This window comes from Sander lucioperca, chromosome 15 (genome assembly GCF_008315115.2).
Source record: "Sander lucioperca isolate FBNREF2018 chromosome 15, SLUC_FBN_1.2, whole genome shotgun sequence".
In the NCBI taxonomy this organism is placed as follows: domain Eukaryota; kingdom Metazoa; phylum Chordata; class Actinopteri; order Perciformes; family Percidae; genus Sander; species Sander lucioperca.
In genome coordinates this window covers 18,095,495-18,112,864 of record NC_050187.1, presented here as the reverse complement: position 1 = coordinate 18,112,864, position 17,370 = coordinate 18,095,495, and the positions used below count along the sequence as shown (strand labels likewise).

Below are 17,370 nucleotides of genomic sequence, written 5' to 3'. Positions count from 1 at the left end.
CTCAGCCGTCCTGGGTCGTTTTTATCAAGATAAATACAGCTTAATGCATGTGAACTGATTCACATGCATTAAGCTGTATTTATCTTGATCACTTGTATGGTTTGCCGCAGAGAGATAAATAGTGAGCATGTCTGAAGCAAGTGGTTGAGCCCAGAAAGCAAAATCAGAGGATAATCGTGGATTAGTAATAGTTTCCATGACAGAGGTGGCCATAGCATCCAGAGCAGCATGGCACACATGATGCTGCAGTCGCAGAGGGAGTGGAGGAGGATGACGATCTGCAGTCGATGGACTTCTCAGAGGAAACAAATGGGAGCCAGGAAAGACACAGAAGAGCCACATGCAGAGCTCCCTGTGAGTTTCTCCCTTTACAATTGTTTCTCCGTTAGATTGGAGCTGTGGAAAACACTCAATCCTCATTGTTCTCCTGAAGTTTTTTTTCTCTCAGCATACATTGATCACAACACAGGGAAATGGCCAGGACAGGGCGTGATTCCATTGCATGGCTAATACAGACAGACAGACGCGGCACCTCAAGCATTTTAGTCTCCATTCCACTTGACCAGCAGGTTTTGTAGCTGGAAAGTCGACACAGGCCAGGAATCAAACCAGCTCTGTGTTGCTGTGAAGCAACAGCGCTACAACAGTGTCTGCAGAGCCACCATGTGGGAAACATTGCTGTTTGTGTCATTGTTTGTTGTCATTGCTACACCAACGTCTCAAAAAAGAGTAAGCGCAGGTTGTTGGCCATTACATTTTCTGTTGGCAGCATGTACAATCCTTCAGTCCAATGAAACATATAATTTATATTTGCAAGCACTTATGTTGTGACCAGAAATCATTACAGGTAGGATTGATAAACCTTTCACTTGTGGAAATGCAGAGAAATTATAGCTTTGTTATTCTTTAGAAGCTTTTTTCTGACCAAGCCAGCTGACTAACTAGTTATGTAGCTTTCCACATGAATGGTATGAACAAAATGTACCAACAAAGCTCCTCTAGACTTTTTACATTTTATTGCACCAAATGGGTTCAATTCTAATAATATGTAGAGTCATTTCGGGTCGTTGTGACAAAATGTATTCAGGGTTTTACAGCCATTCCAATGGAGATGATTGTGAATGGAAACATCACGTGATCATGTGATAGTGTATACAGAATGTGACCATACAGTAAAATCACCTCACAGTGCAAAAGCAGGATGCACTGCTGTCTGATATACGTGCAATTTTAAAAAGTTGTACGTTTTAAAATCCTACATTTGGGGGCTTTAGTGTAGGGTTAGTTTCTAAAGAAAAAACAACATGTGCACAATGTAACATCCACATTAATTTTGTAATAAAAAAAAAAAAACAGTCAACTCTGAGCTGCACGCTTCTTGAGTTTTTCCTTCACTCATGACTATGGGGTAAACAAAAGCCCTTTTCATACTGCACGTTGCCCCCGGCTAAGGGAGCTGTTAGCCCCAGGTTAAGAAAGCGTTCACACTGGCACAATCCTGGCACATTCCAAGTGGGCTAACCCCGATTTTCACCTAGGTCTTAATGGCCCTGCTGTGGAGCCGGGTTAGCCCCCAGTTTGAAGGGTTTCCCCAGAAAAACTAGTAAACCTGGGGCTAGAAGTTGCCAATGTGAAACGGGCCTTATGGAATGTACATTAACAGCATAGACTGCTATGGTTAACAGCAAGCAACAACGTACATTCTAGAATGTTAAGATTATTTGTGTCCAACTAGCAGGTAAAGCTTTAGTGTGTAACTTTTTTATATTAATGAACGTCCGTTACATTCAAGCCATTGTCAAATGAGTTGATACAAAGCTAATTAAGACTATCAGCTCCACAAAACTCTCTCTGTATTTCTCAGTATGGCTATGTTCAGAAAATGGTGTCATCCAGCGACTTTCGCGCTCAGAAACTCGAGTTGTCTTCTGAAGAGTCCATCATGTTTTTTTAATCCTCCGTGTCCTCCTTGGCTACAGGCAACTGTGAGGAGGAGGGGTGGCGGTGCGCGATTATGGAAGGCTTGTGTCATGTGGACTTGCTGACAGTGGTGTTGTCATTACTTAGAATTCCTCATGTGGGAGACAGAAAATACGCACCATAGCTTTAACCCAGGGTCGTAAAGAGCTGGGTTAAGAGAATGCAGTGTGAAAAGGGCTACATTCTCTCTATTCATTATGTAGAGTATTATATAAATTATATTCATGTTGTTCAAACATTACCATGTTTTTTGTTGTTGTTTTTGCTGCCTTTGTCTCCAAAACTATAGCTCTCATATTCCATGACAGATAAAACTAATCCTTTCACACAATGGTCTAAAAGACATCAATTTTTAGATTTTTATTATAAAGAACAGATGTTTAAAGACAACTCAGACTTGTGAAATCAGTTTAAATAAAACTATCAAATGAAGACGGTCTTTTTATACAAATATTTTGTTACCACTCTCCTTCAAATCACATGTTGTCTTTGGTAACTTTGTAGATCAAAATGTTCCCAGAAGTTCAGTTCACGTTTCAGTTGGGATGCATATTTACATGAAAATTTCAAATTATTTGAACAAACACATATTAACAAAAACAGTCCAGTACCATGTTTTCCTCCTTTAAGCTCAATTTTCAATTTACCGTCCACATAGCCTCTTTTTTCCCTCTACGGGCGATTCCTCAACCTCCTCGGTGCTGGCCGCGGTGTCACGCTGGTGGAGTTCAGCTGAGCACACCCAGAGGTGACACAAATACCTGGAGGTCCTCTGAGACCTGCGTGGCCCCTGAGTCCAGGCCGGCCCACGTGTCCCCTCTCACCCTGCTTCCCTGGCTGGCCATTAAAGGCTCTGCCAAGACGTCCACGCTGACCTGCGATCAAGGCAAAAATGTTGTTTAGTCTTCAGGCCTCTCTGTCTGCTCAGTTAGCTGACTAAGACTTTTTCACAGATTCCCAGTTACAGAGTATTTCTTTTTTGGCAAATATCACACTTCTCTTACAAGAACACATCTCCTCTCCCCTCCCCTTTTGAATCTAGTTTGTAAAATGATGCACAGGCCCAGATGTGGACATATATCAATGACTCATTATACTCAAGTCATCAAACAATATTAAGTATTGGAAGATGAATTTACCTTTTGTTCCCTGGTCTCCAAAGTAGCCAGGTAGACCATAACCCTTGGGTCCTTTATCCCCTTGCTCTCCTCTGTCACCTGTAAGCCACACACACACACACACACATTGGTCTTGACAGCAGACAGGCCAAAATGCCATTCCCCCAGGAGTGAGCTCCACTCAAGAACATGGCCGACATGTTGATTAAAGACCATATGTGTTACTGAGATCATTGTTAAATAAACGTTAAAAACACCTTGTAAATATTCTTAGATTTCATTGGCTTGGCACGGGAATGTGGCATGAGTGTGACATCATGCTCAGGCCTCTAACCATAAATTAGAGCAGAGAATGTCCACGTTAGCCCACCAGTTTTACAGTATTTGATTCGGCAGATTCGTACAGTGCGGTTTATGATGAAAGGAAGTTGAGTCTGTTCTTTCCAGGGGTGGAAAGAAGAAGTACATTTAGTCATGTACAATGCCAACGTAAAATTTTAAAGGGCTCGAGTCTGACTTGACTAGCCCTCTTGTCAAAAATTGAGGTGTGTGAAGAGTGAATTTTGGACCTAAATTCATCAGGTAGCCAGAAAACAACCAAATAAATAGTAATGTTGGGTTATGTCTGCTGGATGTGTAAATAAGCAAGTGTTTGCCTAACTTGATAAGGTCATAATATGTTAGTGATGTGTTTACAGCTTGTTGTCCTGCCCCTAAGTAGCCAAAAAAATCAATGAATGCAGGTTAAAGTAAAGGATCTCAATTATTTTTCCATCACTAGTTCTTCATAAAACAAGCACTGGTGAATTATAGTTTTGGTGTTCATCATATTCATAAATACAATCTGTCAGGTTTGTTTTTCACACCTGTTTCTCCTTTTCGGCCCAGATCCCCAGCTTCTCCGTAGAATCCCGGCAGGCCCACTTCTCCATCAACACCATCATTACCAGAGTCACCCTGACAACATGATCAATAGAAAAATACATTGTTAATCTTTTGTGTTTTTCAGGTGCTCTTTTCAAGTCGCAAATGAAGGTTCCATTCACCTCTGACCAGCTCAAAAACTTGGCTGATTATATAATACTTTGTTGGGAAAACATTGTACATTACTAGTACATCACTGTTCTTGGTTTGGCATTAAACACCACAACAGTATAGTGGAATATGTTTTGTATACTCATGGCCTCAAGAGCATTCATCAGCCTTAGAGTCATGATTAAAGAAGTTGTGGAACACCAACCGGTTCTACACTGTATAATAATGTGGAAAAGGCTTTCCAATCCAACGACAGCCTTGATACTCTCCAAAAACCATTCAACACAGACATGTCTAGTCTGTGACTCCTTATTTGTCCTCATGGAGACGTGGAAAATCGTAATGTCTTCATTCCAAGCTTTTCTGCCAAATACTTCAGTCCAGACCCTTGCAATGTGTTTGCATTTTACTCAGCCAGGAAGACAAACGCGAACAATGAATGGAGAGTGTACTGCCCTCCGGCAGTGTGTCTCACCTAAAGGTCCTAAGAAGAGGAGGTGATACCTAAAGCAATGCTTTTGTGTCTGTGCAGGCTGATTCACTTTAAATAAATAATGAACATCCAAACTGTAAAACTTACAGGAGGTCCGGGGGGTCCTTTCGGTCCGGGGGGACCAGGGGCACCCATGGGCACGTCCCCGTACAAAGGACAAACTGCAGCACACGTCCTCTTCACTGAGTTGGCAAAGGTGGACATCTGCTCCAGGACCACTTTCTTACAAACCTCGATCACGTGCTGAGCAGGGAGGGTCGGGCCCTGTGTAACAAATCATTACCACATCCATCACTGGAAGGGACCCAACTGTGGGACATGTAATAAGGAATATTACAGGACGGGGCATGCTGAAGCAATGGCTGCCTATCAGAGGAAATGCAATAAAGAAATGAAGCCAACAATATTTCCTTAGGCTCATTATGGATTTATAGCCACACTAAATGAAACCCTTGCTGTAAGTCACTTAAAACTACAGGCTAATGTGAAACTCCTTAAATGTGTTTTTGACAGCAAAGCTGTTACCAAATTGTGTGTGTGTGTGTGTGTGTGTGTGTGTGTGCGCCAGTCAGTGTAACTGCTGTTGCAAATGATTACTCTGCTGTTTCTGTGCCATCTTTCACAGATAGATGAAGTGTCAATTATAGTAGAGACTGAGCAGTACTACTATACTGTAGCTCTGTAATGTTTGTCATATCAGCCAAAAAAACAAAAATTCAGAGGCGTGTATTTTACTTACTGGTGGACCCGGGGGCCCCTGAAAACCATCTGGTCCTCCTTCACCCCGAACCCCCTTGACTCCGACAGGGCCCGAACTTCCAGGTGGGCCGGCCGGACCGCGTTTCCCCCGTCCTCCCTGAGGACCCTGCTCACCCCTGTCTCCAACCTAGAGCCAGTGTATCCATCCCAATACAATGAGAAATCAGTTCTGCATGAACACAAACTTTATTGAAAGCAGCTTAAAAACAGCTTAAAATGCTTATTATGTTAGTAAATAGTAATAATAAAACATGGGATCCAACAGAGTCACATAGACAGTTAGGCAAATTATTAACATAATCTCAGTGGTAGTAATATCATGTAGACATGCAAAATGGAAGTTATTTTTAAAAATGTGAAAGGAAGAAGAAAATACAAACCAGCAATGGAAGAAAAATACAGAAATGCATCTGTACATTTCCATGTAAAACAAATCCAATTTGGTAGAGAACACATGAGAAATGTGCAATATTCATTTTGGTGCAATTATGGGTGTGACTGCCCTCATCACTTCTACAGATGCGCTAAATATGTCTGGACTGTTATTTGATGGATTGATGTAAGATTTTTCAGACTATTCAGTTTGCGAACAGAGAATGTGATGAATGTAGCATAACATTGTGATAGGCTGGCAGTAGTATCTTAGTATTAGGGAACACACACCTGCATTTCGACTGCCCTATTTAGTGACCCAACTCATCACAGCTATGTTACAAATTCTTGGATTGTACTGAATAAATTACTTGGCCAATACCTTCTCATTCAGGGCAAGTAAACAGGGTGTACCAAGACTTTTAAGTGCTCGTATGTGTTAGAAAAAGAATATAATAAAAAGAGTCACAGCTCACCTTTCCTTTTGGGCCCTTAATGCCTTTTTTCCCCTTAAAGAAAAGAAACATTTATGTTAATGTTAGGGGTCGCCACAAAAAAAACACAAAGTGGATGTAATGATGAACAGAGAGGATAAAATATTAAAGGCAGTACCTGTGCACCTTTAACTCCTTGGATTCCCTGGATTCCTGTGTCACCCTGCACACGGCAAATTAAAAATAAATAAAAATAAAAAAACAGTATTTAGAAGCTTGATTGATAGATCTTTCATTCGCTGGTAAACTAGAGCATCTGCCAAATAAACACAGTGATTCTTGAAGTAATTTTAGGGTCCCAGTCAGGACACTATACTGCTTTTTAACAGTCTGTGATTCTTTGTTTCCCAGAAAACAGCTACAGATCCTGAAGTGTACGATTACATTCAGCTAATGAACCAGTAAATATTCCTTCAGTAACTAATTGTGGCATTAAATTGTGATTATGCTGTCATTTTTAATTTCTAATGGGTAATGGATGAGGATGTATTACCTTGGAGCCTGGTTTTCCAGGCACACCCACGTGTCCCTGTGAAGAGATGACATGGTTTAATGTCTTGAGGAAAATGAACTAGTGTTTGGAAGAGTTCAGAAAATTCATCTGGAGCACTTACAGTAGGTCCCGGTGGTCCGATAAATCCAGGTCTTCCTGGCTTCCCCGCAGAACCCTTGTAACCTCTTGGGCCCTCGGGAATAAAACATTTATTAAACCGACCTAAGGGACTGCTTTATTCTTTGTCCTTTTCCTTTAACATGGCAAACTACTTTACGTACAAAATGTATGATGTGCTTGTCTTCTGAAAAAGTGACTTACAGTTCGGCCTTGGGGACCCATTTCTCCTGCTGGCCCAAGGGTGCCTTTCTCTCCCTGTAAAAGACACAAACCAAGACAAATCAATCCGACAACTCAATTGTAAATATATTCACAAAAACAAACAAGATCGGCAAGTTACCTTTGCTCCATTTCGTCCAAGTTTTCCACTGAGACCTTGTGGTCCTTGGTAAGCCTGTGAGGATTAGATAGCACTTATAATAACACAGCGCACTGCTTCTGAACTCATCATCAGTAAGATTATCAGCAGAATATAATACCTCTATTCCGACATCACCATCTCTGCCTGTAAGGCCCGGATCTCCAATAATGCCCTAGGGAAACAATATCATTATTATAAAACAGACAAATGATTTTGGGATTGTGTTAGTGAGCACTCAGGTGTATCAGCAATCAATCACCTTTGGTCCGATGGTGCCAGCTCTGCCCACAGGTCCATGGATCCCCTAGTTTTCACAAGTTCAGACAAAATCAGAGACATCTATCAAAATAAAGCATTTTGAAATATTTGTGATGGTTGTATACTGTTGTATTATTGAACAAAAGGGACACACCATTTTCATGTCATTGTGATTAATGTGTGATACATACAGGCTTCCCCTTCTCTCCAGGAGTTCCCCTCTCTCCAGGATCTCCCACAATACCCTGTCAAAACATCATTTGAAGCAACATAAATTATACATATGCAACAGATTTCCTTCAGTAAGCAACATGGTGAACCAGGGAGCCTTCCTTTGTATACAACAAGAGGTTATCTTTGCGGTTGAGGCTCTTCTTCCAGTGACTCACCAGTTTATGTTGATACAGTTCAGACCTCAGCCAAAATCCAGCCACATGAACTAATGTTGTTTATGGAGAGGGCACATAAGCCAAAAACATAGCTATATTCCAGTGTTTGGCCACATAAAAAATATTCTCTGGCTCTCAGCGCTCACATGAAGGGATTTTGAAGGTAGCGGACAAAGAATTAGGAGTGTCTCATTATGGATTAGGGAACATGGAATCCCACACAACAACCCACCTGCTTTCCTCTGGGCCCAGCACGCCCTGCAACACCAGTGGTCCCTTTTTCTCCCTAATAAATAAAAGCATGATGGAATTAAATTGCAATATCTAGATTAAAAAAAGACAGAAAAAGGAAGGAAATATCAATACCTTTACTCCTTGAAATCCGGGAATCCCTTCATATCCTTTTTCGCCTTTAGCACCCTTCAAGGAGGCCAAAATATTAGTAATACAATAATTACATTGCAAAAGGGCTTAAAGTATCATTGTGTCTGAAACTCACAACTTCTCCTAATTTCCCAGTCTCTCCGATGTCTCCAGGTGGTCCACGTACTCCCTTTAATTAGTCACAATGTCGACATTAAAGGTTATCTATAAAGTTGTGCAACTTTAACAGCAAACTGCACAGAAATCTAATGAAAGGTATGTAACTTCGTTAGCTGGCTGCCTAATTAAATATTACCAATTAAAGCCTGAACCCAGCGTAGAGGTTTACCTTGAAGCCTGCTGCCCCTCTTAATCCTTTCAGCCCCTTAGGGCCTCTGTCTCCCTGTTAACACAACATGTCATTAATACAGATTTGTAACATTTCAGGGTAGACAAAATTATAATTCTGAGTGTGATAAATTACCACTTGGCCCCAGAGTCCTCTCATTCCTTTCTCGCCTTTGATTCCTTCTTCACCCTGAGGATACGTTTGAGGTTTCATTAATGCGTTTAGAGAACGAGCCAAACTGAAGTGTAACCCTGATAGGAGCATATTAAGGCAGATCCTACCTTTGGGCCTGTCTCGCCAATGTTGCCATAGTCTCCTGTGTTTCCCCGTATCCCCTACAAGACAAGTTTGACTCAATCACAACAAGTCTGCAGCTATTTGTTAATGAATCGACCAGCTTGAGAAATAGAGTGTAAATGTAAATGTTACATACTGTACTTTGGATGCATCAGACAAAGAAACTGCATGACAACATTTGCTTCTTAGTTAAACACTCGAAAATGTAATGTTTTTTTCTTCTTCTTTTTGCAGTTACGGTGGCAAGACAGACTGTGAACAAAGAGATGAGAGAAGCACTCTCATGCGTGTATGGTAAATATGAAGCTCAGACCAAGAGAAGTTAGCTTAGCATAGAGACTGGAAGTAGGGGGGAAACAGATGCCCTGTTTATATCCAAAGGTAACAAAATTATCCTACCAGAACTAAAGCTCACAAGTTAACATGGTTTGTTTGTTAGAAAAACTGAAGTGTAATATTTAAAAAAAAGAAAAATTGTGACAGTGATGTCAAGAGTGCAGTAAGTCACTGTACCTGGGCAAAACAGTTCAGCACATAACCCTTGTAAACCTGTTTATACAGTTCAGTTTTTGTGTGAACTAAAAAAATGAAATATAATGTGTTAATTTGTAAGCTTTAGAGCTGCTGGTAGGCTTTTATTCATTTAATTTTTTACTTCAATTTACTTTAATAGCCACATGGCCAGAGTTGGTGAAGTTGGTGAAAGAGCTGCACTTGTCTTTGTACAGAGGCTAGCTGATTCCCTGTCGGCAGTCTTTGTGCTAAGCTAAGCTAACCAGCTGCTGGCTGTAGCTTTATATTCAACAGACAGTTATGAGAGTGGTGTAAATCTTCTCATTTAATCCTCGACCCAAAAAAACGAGAAAGCCAATTTCTAAAATGTTTTCATTATTCCTTTAAATGCAAAGCTCTAGCCAGGAAAAAGTTAGCTTAGCACAAAGGCTGGGAAAAGGGGAAACAGCTAGCTTAGCTCTGACCTCTAAAGCTGTCATTAAAACGTGTTTGTTTGATCTGTACAAAACCAGAGTGTGAAACATGACTGGCTATCTGTATCTCTCTGCTTCCAGTTTTTATGCTAAGCTAAGCTAAGCTAATAATCTTCTGGCTGTAGCCAGCACAGATATGAGAGTGGTATAGATCATCTCTTTTCCTGCCGAGAGTTACAGTAGGCGAGTGTATTCCCCAAAACTTTTCTTTTAACGTGAGCTGTAAAAAAAATCATTCACATGTTAGACTATGATTAATATTTTGTGTACAATGGTTTTCCCACTTAAAAAATGAAAAAAAACTCTGAAAAGGGTCTGAAAGCATATCTACTCTTTTTCCCCACCAACGCTGCTTGCACTAGGTTGACCCGTTAACGTGCAGTGCGCAACATGATGGCTAGAAACATCGGAGAGACTCAGCCATACATATTTGAACCTCACGCCAGGTTCAGAAAAGAGGCGGAATCGCTCCCAAGCGCTGCCTGCTTCCTTTCGACGCCCATGTTAACCAATGTTAGCTGTTCAGACAGGACGCAGTCCGGAGCTCTGCGACACATTAGACAGCGATTGGCTTTCAAATCTGTAATGTACCAAATCTAGCTTGTATGTTTGAATCTCAGAATTTAGGGAAGCGCACATGCATCTCCCCCTTCAGTAGAGGAATGTGAGTACACCTCTCTAGTGACAAACTTTACACAGATACAGGTCAGTATAGTCAAGGTAATACATTTTAGGCAACATAAACATAAGAAAAACCCATTTTTAAGTGGAGAGAATCTTTGAAATGTGAACACGCTATGGGTTTCAGGCACACTCACATTTGTGGAAAAAATTCACAAGCATGTTCAGCAGGATTTAGGAAACATCAGTCATAAATACAACAAGAAGGAGCAGTATTGTTTGCACAGATGCTGACTTCCTCAGCAGTAGAAGGAAAAGTGTTTTCCAATTGGCTGTATTTCACTGAGTCAACAAACAGATTAAACAAGTTCAGGATGACTTTGTGTTGTCAGTTTATTTGATCACTTCACCTAACTTCAAGCAGAGTCAGCTGGGCGAAGGTTAACCTCAGAGATGGCTGACAGTTCGGCGAGAAGCACAACCGTGAACTTTACGACCTTTCTAAGTTTCTAAGGCGGTATAGGTCAGACGAGCAAAGGACCACCCACCACCTGAGATGGACAGTTCATATAGCTGTGCCAGGAAATGCCCTCCTTGGATGCCAGCAGGAGAGGAGATAAACATGTTGGGGCTATGTGATTCACAAGTTGGCAGGAGGTCAAAACTCTAATGAGTTGCACAAGAGTCAGAAGTTTTACTCCCAGATGAGCTACAGCTGCAACTCAGGACATGAATATGTTGCATGTACAGCTCTGGAAATGTGCTCTGAATGTACGTGGGTCTGGAGGCGTACATGTGTTTGCTCAGACTGCATAGGGGATTTCCTTGAATGCAACGGGCATGTTAAATGCCAAACGATCACATACTGTATAAAAAATAATCCTCCTTCTTGAAACACATGTACTCTGGACTGTTTTTAAAAGACTCAGATCTGCTCCAACATTATACTGACTGCTAGGCATGAAAGAGATTAAGAAGTCATAAAATGATTGAAGTGGAAATAATCACGTCTGCGCCTCCCTGAAGAATACAAACGTGAGTGTATTTGCTCATTCATTGATTCATGTGTAACTGGCTCCTGCAGCAGAATAGTGTGTTCATTATCATTTTCTCAAACCTCTCCTCTTTCAAAATCTAGTCTTCCTGTGGTGAATTAATCAGCCTTATCCACAAGAAAAAAACATTTAAGAGACAAATTTCACACAATAGTTAAGCACACTAATGCCTTTCATCATTACCAGACACTTGGAGGGTATAGTTATTGCTCAACTGCCAGGTTTTTCTGTGTGTGTGTGTGTGTGTGTGTGTGTGTGTGTGTGTGTGTGGGATTCATTACATTTGGCTCAGTGTCTTCCAAATGGAAATGCAAAACCATTAGAAATCTTGTGATCTCTTGCCAGTTTGAGTTAAAACCTATATTCTAAACAGGCAGTGCCCGTGTTTTAAGATGCAAATGACTATTTCAGAACGACAAAAACTAATTTATTGTCACATCCGTATTGGTTTGTGTTTATCTTGGCTTCCTCCTAAATCTTTTGCAAAGCGGACATGAGTTTAAAAACTATAAAAGGAGCCTCTATGTTTACTATCGCTAAGCGCTTCTGCTTCCAGATCTGTTTCCATCCTGTTTCAGTCTCAGTTGTACTTCTATTGCCATTTTCCACAGCTTCGCTGCTGTCTCATGAATAAAAGTTTTACAATGTCACTCACCCACAATTTAGTTTAACTCTTTATTGTACAGCTAGAGGAGGAGGATGCTGCTAATGCTAAGAATACACCAAATAAACACCATTCATCCAAAACAAGGGTCAATATTTGCATGACTGAGAGACATATAATAAATATATTTTACCCAGTTTCCTTGTCTTCCTTGGTCTCCGGCTTCTCCTGGAAGACCTCTGTGACCCTGCAGAAGAATAAAAAAATATGTCAACACAGATTCAACTTGTCTTATCAGCATGTTCAGTTCAATTTTTAGGTACATTAACCTTTGGCCCTGGAGATCCCTGAATACCGGGTTGTCCGTGCATACATTTGCAAGACGCTCTTCCGGCGGTTAGGCCGATCTCTGCGTACCCTCCACACTGCCATGGACAGAAAGGCGAGACAATGGTATTAAAACAACACATTTGTTGAACACATCTCCAACAGAGGGCGGGGGGGGTGGATGTTGAATGAGAGCTGACTCACAACACTGGAGAGCTCACAGCAGCCCTCTGAGTAAGCCTGCTCTGGGTCACAAGACACCTCCATCTGCTGGAGATCCACCTGGAAAGAGACAGGGGATAATATGAGAAATTCAGAAAAATGAGAAGTCATATTTATCTTTTTTGTTTTTGTGGGATACTGCTCGTATCCCAAATCAAAGGAAGATGAAATATTACTTTAGATATAGTATATATATATATAAATCCAAGCTGTGAACGTACAGACACTGAGCGATCTCCAGCAGCGCGCCTAACGATGGAGGTGTACCCTCGGTGGATGACTGGCCTTGGCTCATCAATGGACTCCACACTGACCTCTTCACAGTCTATCAGCAGCTTCACCTGACTGCCCTTCACACTCAGCGCCAACTTGTGCCACTCTCCATCAAACAACTTTTCCACACCATGGAAGGTCCTCAGCATCTGGCTCCCATGGGGGCTAGTGTAGAAGAAGTCTAAAGAGCGTGTATCCCCCTGGAAACGCAGGCCGACTTGCTCTCGTCCCTTGGGGTCGCTGACCTGCCACAGGTCCCAGGATTTCTTGGCCATGTCTTTGGTCACCTTAAACGTTGCGATGACGGAGTAGTCAGAGGGAAGTCCATCTGGATACACATCGCTATGGCAAGAGAGTGAGGTTTAGAGAGCTGGGAAACATCAGGAGAGGGGACTTTCCTCATACAACAACAATTAAGGGCTTTTTAGTAGGAACATGAGGGTTTCATTTTATAAAAACATGAATAAGTTGAAACTGAGTTTTTGGGATTTAAATTCCACTTTAGCATATGATACATTTCTTTGAAAACTTTGTTTGAAATTGGTTTTGGATGATGCAATATTTAGCAGACAGCATCTTTGTTTCCTTAATTTGAACAATATGTTCACTTAAAGTGATAGTTCGGATTTTTTGAAGTGGGGTTGTATGAGGTACTGATCCATAGTCAGTGTAGTACCTGCATTACCAGTTTGGAGAAGCAGACATGAGAGGGCACGGAAGTTAAGCAATGTAAAAAAGCAATAGTTTAAGTGTACGCAATATTTAGAACATATTCACCATTTGCAATCAAACAGCCCTTTCCGACAAGGAATAGAAGCAGTTATATCCGTCTATGCTTTCTTCAAAGCCACCAGACTCCTTTGATTTTACCTGGCAGAACCGGGAGTTGCTGGTCTACTGCTGCCACGATTGGTTAGTTTTGCTGCTGCCCCCATCCACAGCTGTACATTGCTTAGCTTCCGTGCCTGTTTCTCCAAACTGGGGGCGTGCCGACCACGATCTACTGTAGGTAATACACTGACTATGGATAAGTACCTCATACAACCCCCACACCGCTGCATCTATTGTAAGGGTGTGAAAGTTCAAAGAAAAACAACGAAAATAGTCTACAGCCATGCCAGCAGCTCTTTGAGGCACGGCAGAATACTATGTTGATATTAACTTTATAAAGTAACTTAACACCAGGCTAAAAAAATGTTGTTTTGCTGCTACTCTGCTTGAAAGTTTCAAGCCTTTTTCACCTCTGACCACATGCAGCAACACTGAGGGTGGGGAGTGCTTTGTTGCACCTGTAACCACACCCAGCAGTGATGTCACGGTGTACTGACACACCACACGTCTACCTGTATATCACTCCAGCCAGGTGAGAAGTTAAACTACTGGAGAGAAACTACATTTTCAGGCGGTGTTAAATCACTCTTTAATCAGTTTTCCAGCTTCATTGAAATGAACTGGGCTCAGGCAGCCTAGTACTGTACCTCATGGTCCTCCGTAGATGGATGGAGGGGTTGATGCGGTAGGCCAACACCTCAGGTTGAGAGCCGTCCACTCTCCTCACTCCTCTCGACTCAGGCACACGAAACTCCTCGAGCAGATCAAAACCTCACAGCACAAACACTGAGCTTAGTTTGACATCACAACGAATTAGCATGAAAGGGTGCTGGACAACTTCTACATTTTACATCAGCGCTGATATCACTGATTTTCTCATTTTTAAATAGTTGCATTACTCATTGTCATTAATAATGGTCTACAATCTCTTCACAGGTGCAATGAGGTCATTTATGAAACTCATTAAGGACAAGGCTGTTTATTTTCTTTCATGGGTGGATTTGGCTACTGAATTCTAAACACTGGACGCTTTGTACTGCAGTTTGAATGAGATCAGCGTGGCTGTGGTGCCTCCTGTGAGGTTAAAACATGTGGGTGAAAGTTGGTGAAAGATTCTGATTACAAATGTTATGACTCATGTAGAAAATAACTGAAAAAAAACTACTATAAAACAAAAACCTGATACCTGCTACTGTTGCATGTTAACAAGTTCCCCGTTGATGTTGAAATCACCTGCTGTCTAATATCATTGCACAAGTTTCACTGCCATGTATCACAGTCCACCTAAAAGTGACAGCAGCTTACATTGAAAATAGATTACTACTGGCTGTTGCATCTGTGGGTAGGACACCATAGGTAGAAAAAAACATTGTGCTAACTAATTTATTTATGGTAATAGGGAGACTCAGCGGAGACTCTGGGTTTCAAAGGTTCAGCTTAACCCCAGGATGACTGCTTGACCTCTAAGCGTCCACATAGGCACTGGGAGTAGGAAATAAGATACTGGACTGAAAGACTGCTGTGAAGGCAAACAATGGACTATGAACTGACAAACCCTGACATCTGCTGGTCATGGAGCAGCAGTACAGCTGTTCAACCTGGAAAACTATAGCCACATCAGATAATGTGATTATTGTCAATAATATGTTGTATATGTGTTATATAATAAGTTTATTTAACAGGAAATAGCCTCCCTGAGATTAGAAATCTCTGTTACAGGAGAGAAAAGACAGCAACAGCACATACTGTATAATGAGTCCAACTATACAGAACCATATTGTGTGGGTTATGATCCAGTGTTATTTTTTGCAGTGCATACATATGCTGTAGTCATTAAATATGTATGAAAAAAATGAAAACTTACTTGGCAACTTTTGACATTGGGTCAGTCCCAGGAAGGCAAAGAGTGCTGCAAACACCAGCATTTCTTTGTAGGATGGCATTTTCAAATGTTTGATGTCAGGGGCTGTAAGTGCCTGCAGTAGAGCAATTCAATGAATCAGTAATTTAATAAATCAGATTAACTGATATATGAGGGTACACTAGGCTCTTAAATAGATGTCAGGCATTCAAATTAGTTCCAAAACTATACATTTCAATGCATAAATGTTAAAGATATAGAAAGAGTAAAAACAAAAAAAAACTGTAATGCTTTTCTTGGCCTAAATGAATGGTATATCAAATCAAAACTGGCAAAATTGTCCGTTTCATGTCTTTTTAAATATCAAATATTGAACTTATTTGTACTTCCTAGAAAAATAAATATCAAAAGTTGTGTCACCGAATTGATTTGCCTATGCGCATTCTCCAGTTATACCAAATTAGAGAAGAATTACACTAATCACTAGATAACATACACAGCTGATCAAACCACATTGTCCTTCTTTTTGATTATCGTCATATACAACCCCAGTTTATATCAAAATGTATTAAAGAAATTAAGAAAAATGAATGACAGAGAATGTTGTCATTACTCACATATTCCTGAAAAAGAAAGCTCCTGCAGATTGGTCTTTTCCAGTTCCTGGTCTGAGGATATATCCCGCTCTAAAGTGCCATCCCAGGCCCAGTGTTGAGCTGAACAGGAGGACCATTCAAACTAGAAGCTCTGGGTCTCAGAGGAGCCTGACCCCTGAGCTCCACTCCACCTTTGGTCCCCGGGGGATCTGCCTCTTCTCATAGGCCAGTTACACCTACAGTCACTACAAGTCCGGTAAACTGAGTCATCATCACATTACGGAAATGTAGGTGAACATACCAGGGCCTATATGTAGCTACTGAAATAAGAAAATAAGTAAAGTTGAAGAAGACGCCTACAATTTAGCCAAGTTTTGTTCAATGCAGCTCCTAAAACAAGTATTGCGTACTTTACTGTGCAGAGCGTTTGTACGTCTCTTTACACATCCACTGGCGCAGTTAGAAAAAAAACTTAGTCTATAATTGCTTTAGTTTATGTTCATTCAAGACAGTGTTTTGCCCTCAGCAGAGTCTCACTGAGAGAACGATGTAGTATGTCACAGCTAAACACAAGATGCTCTGCAAACATTCCACCCAGAGTAGACCTTAGATCTAAACCTCCACGCTGCATCTAACAACCAGGCTATAGGGACGCTGTGGGAAAAAAGACTACTGAATAGCACAAATATACAGTAGATAACTGCTTCAATATATGGATAGAAGAAACAGGAGCTACTGATTTAATTAAACCAAGCACTTTCTTAAACCTGTATGAAGCACCATGGCAACCCATTAAATTACTTCAGTTCAGCAGCATGGAAGAAAGAGACATGGGAGACAGAGACAGAGCGAGGGACAGAGATGAGGAGAGAATAAAACTAGAGTTTGACATGCTAACATGTTCACAATAACAATGCTAACATGCTGATGTTTAGCATATGTTTACTATATTCACCATCTTAGTCAGCATGCATGCATCACATTTGCTAATTGGTCTTTTGGTCATTGAAGACCAATCACCTCATGGTGCTAGAGGAAACATCAGGGGATCATCAAAGTCAGTAGGATTAATTATTTCGGAGCCATGAATGTCTGTACGAAATTTCACGGCAA

At 41.1% G+C, this 17,370-nt stretch overlaps 1 protein-coding gene across 1 annotated transcript; it reads right to left on the bottom strand.

The window, feature by feature from the left end:
• Positions 1-2,325: 2,325 nt before the first annotated feature.
• On the bottom strand, positions 2,326-17,263 carry zmp:0000000760 (collagen alpha-1(IX) chain). The gene is made up of 27 exons (XM_031303474.1): positions 16,279-17,263; positions 15,665-15,776; positions 14,448-14,571; positions 12,918-13,311; positions 12,679-12,756; positions 12,477-12,572; positions 12,341-12,394; positions 8,866-8,919; positions 8,720-8,773; positions 8,585-8,638; positions 8,372-8,425; positions 8,239-8,292; positions 8,105-8,158; positions 7,675-7,728; positions 7,485-7,529; positions 7,344-7,397; positions 7,205-7,258; positions 7,066-7,119; positions 6,866-6,937; positions 6,745-6,780; positions 6,370-6,414; positions 6,234-6,266; positions 5,366-5,512; positions 4,714-4,890; positions 3,965-4,055; positions 3,120-3,197; positions 2,326-2,855 (listed from the first exon to the last, which is right to left on the bottom strand). The coding sequence occupies exons 2-27, from the start codon at positions 15,741-15,743 to the stop codon at positions 2,653-2,655; spliced, it is 2,292 nt and encodes a 763-aa protein (XP_031159334.1). The 5' UTR covers positions 15,744-15,776; positions 16,279-17,263; the 3' UTR covers positions 2,326-2,652.
• Between the last annotated feature and the right edge of the window lie 107 nt (positions 17,264-17,370).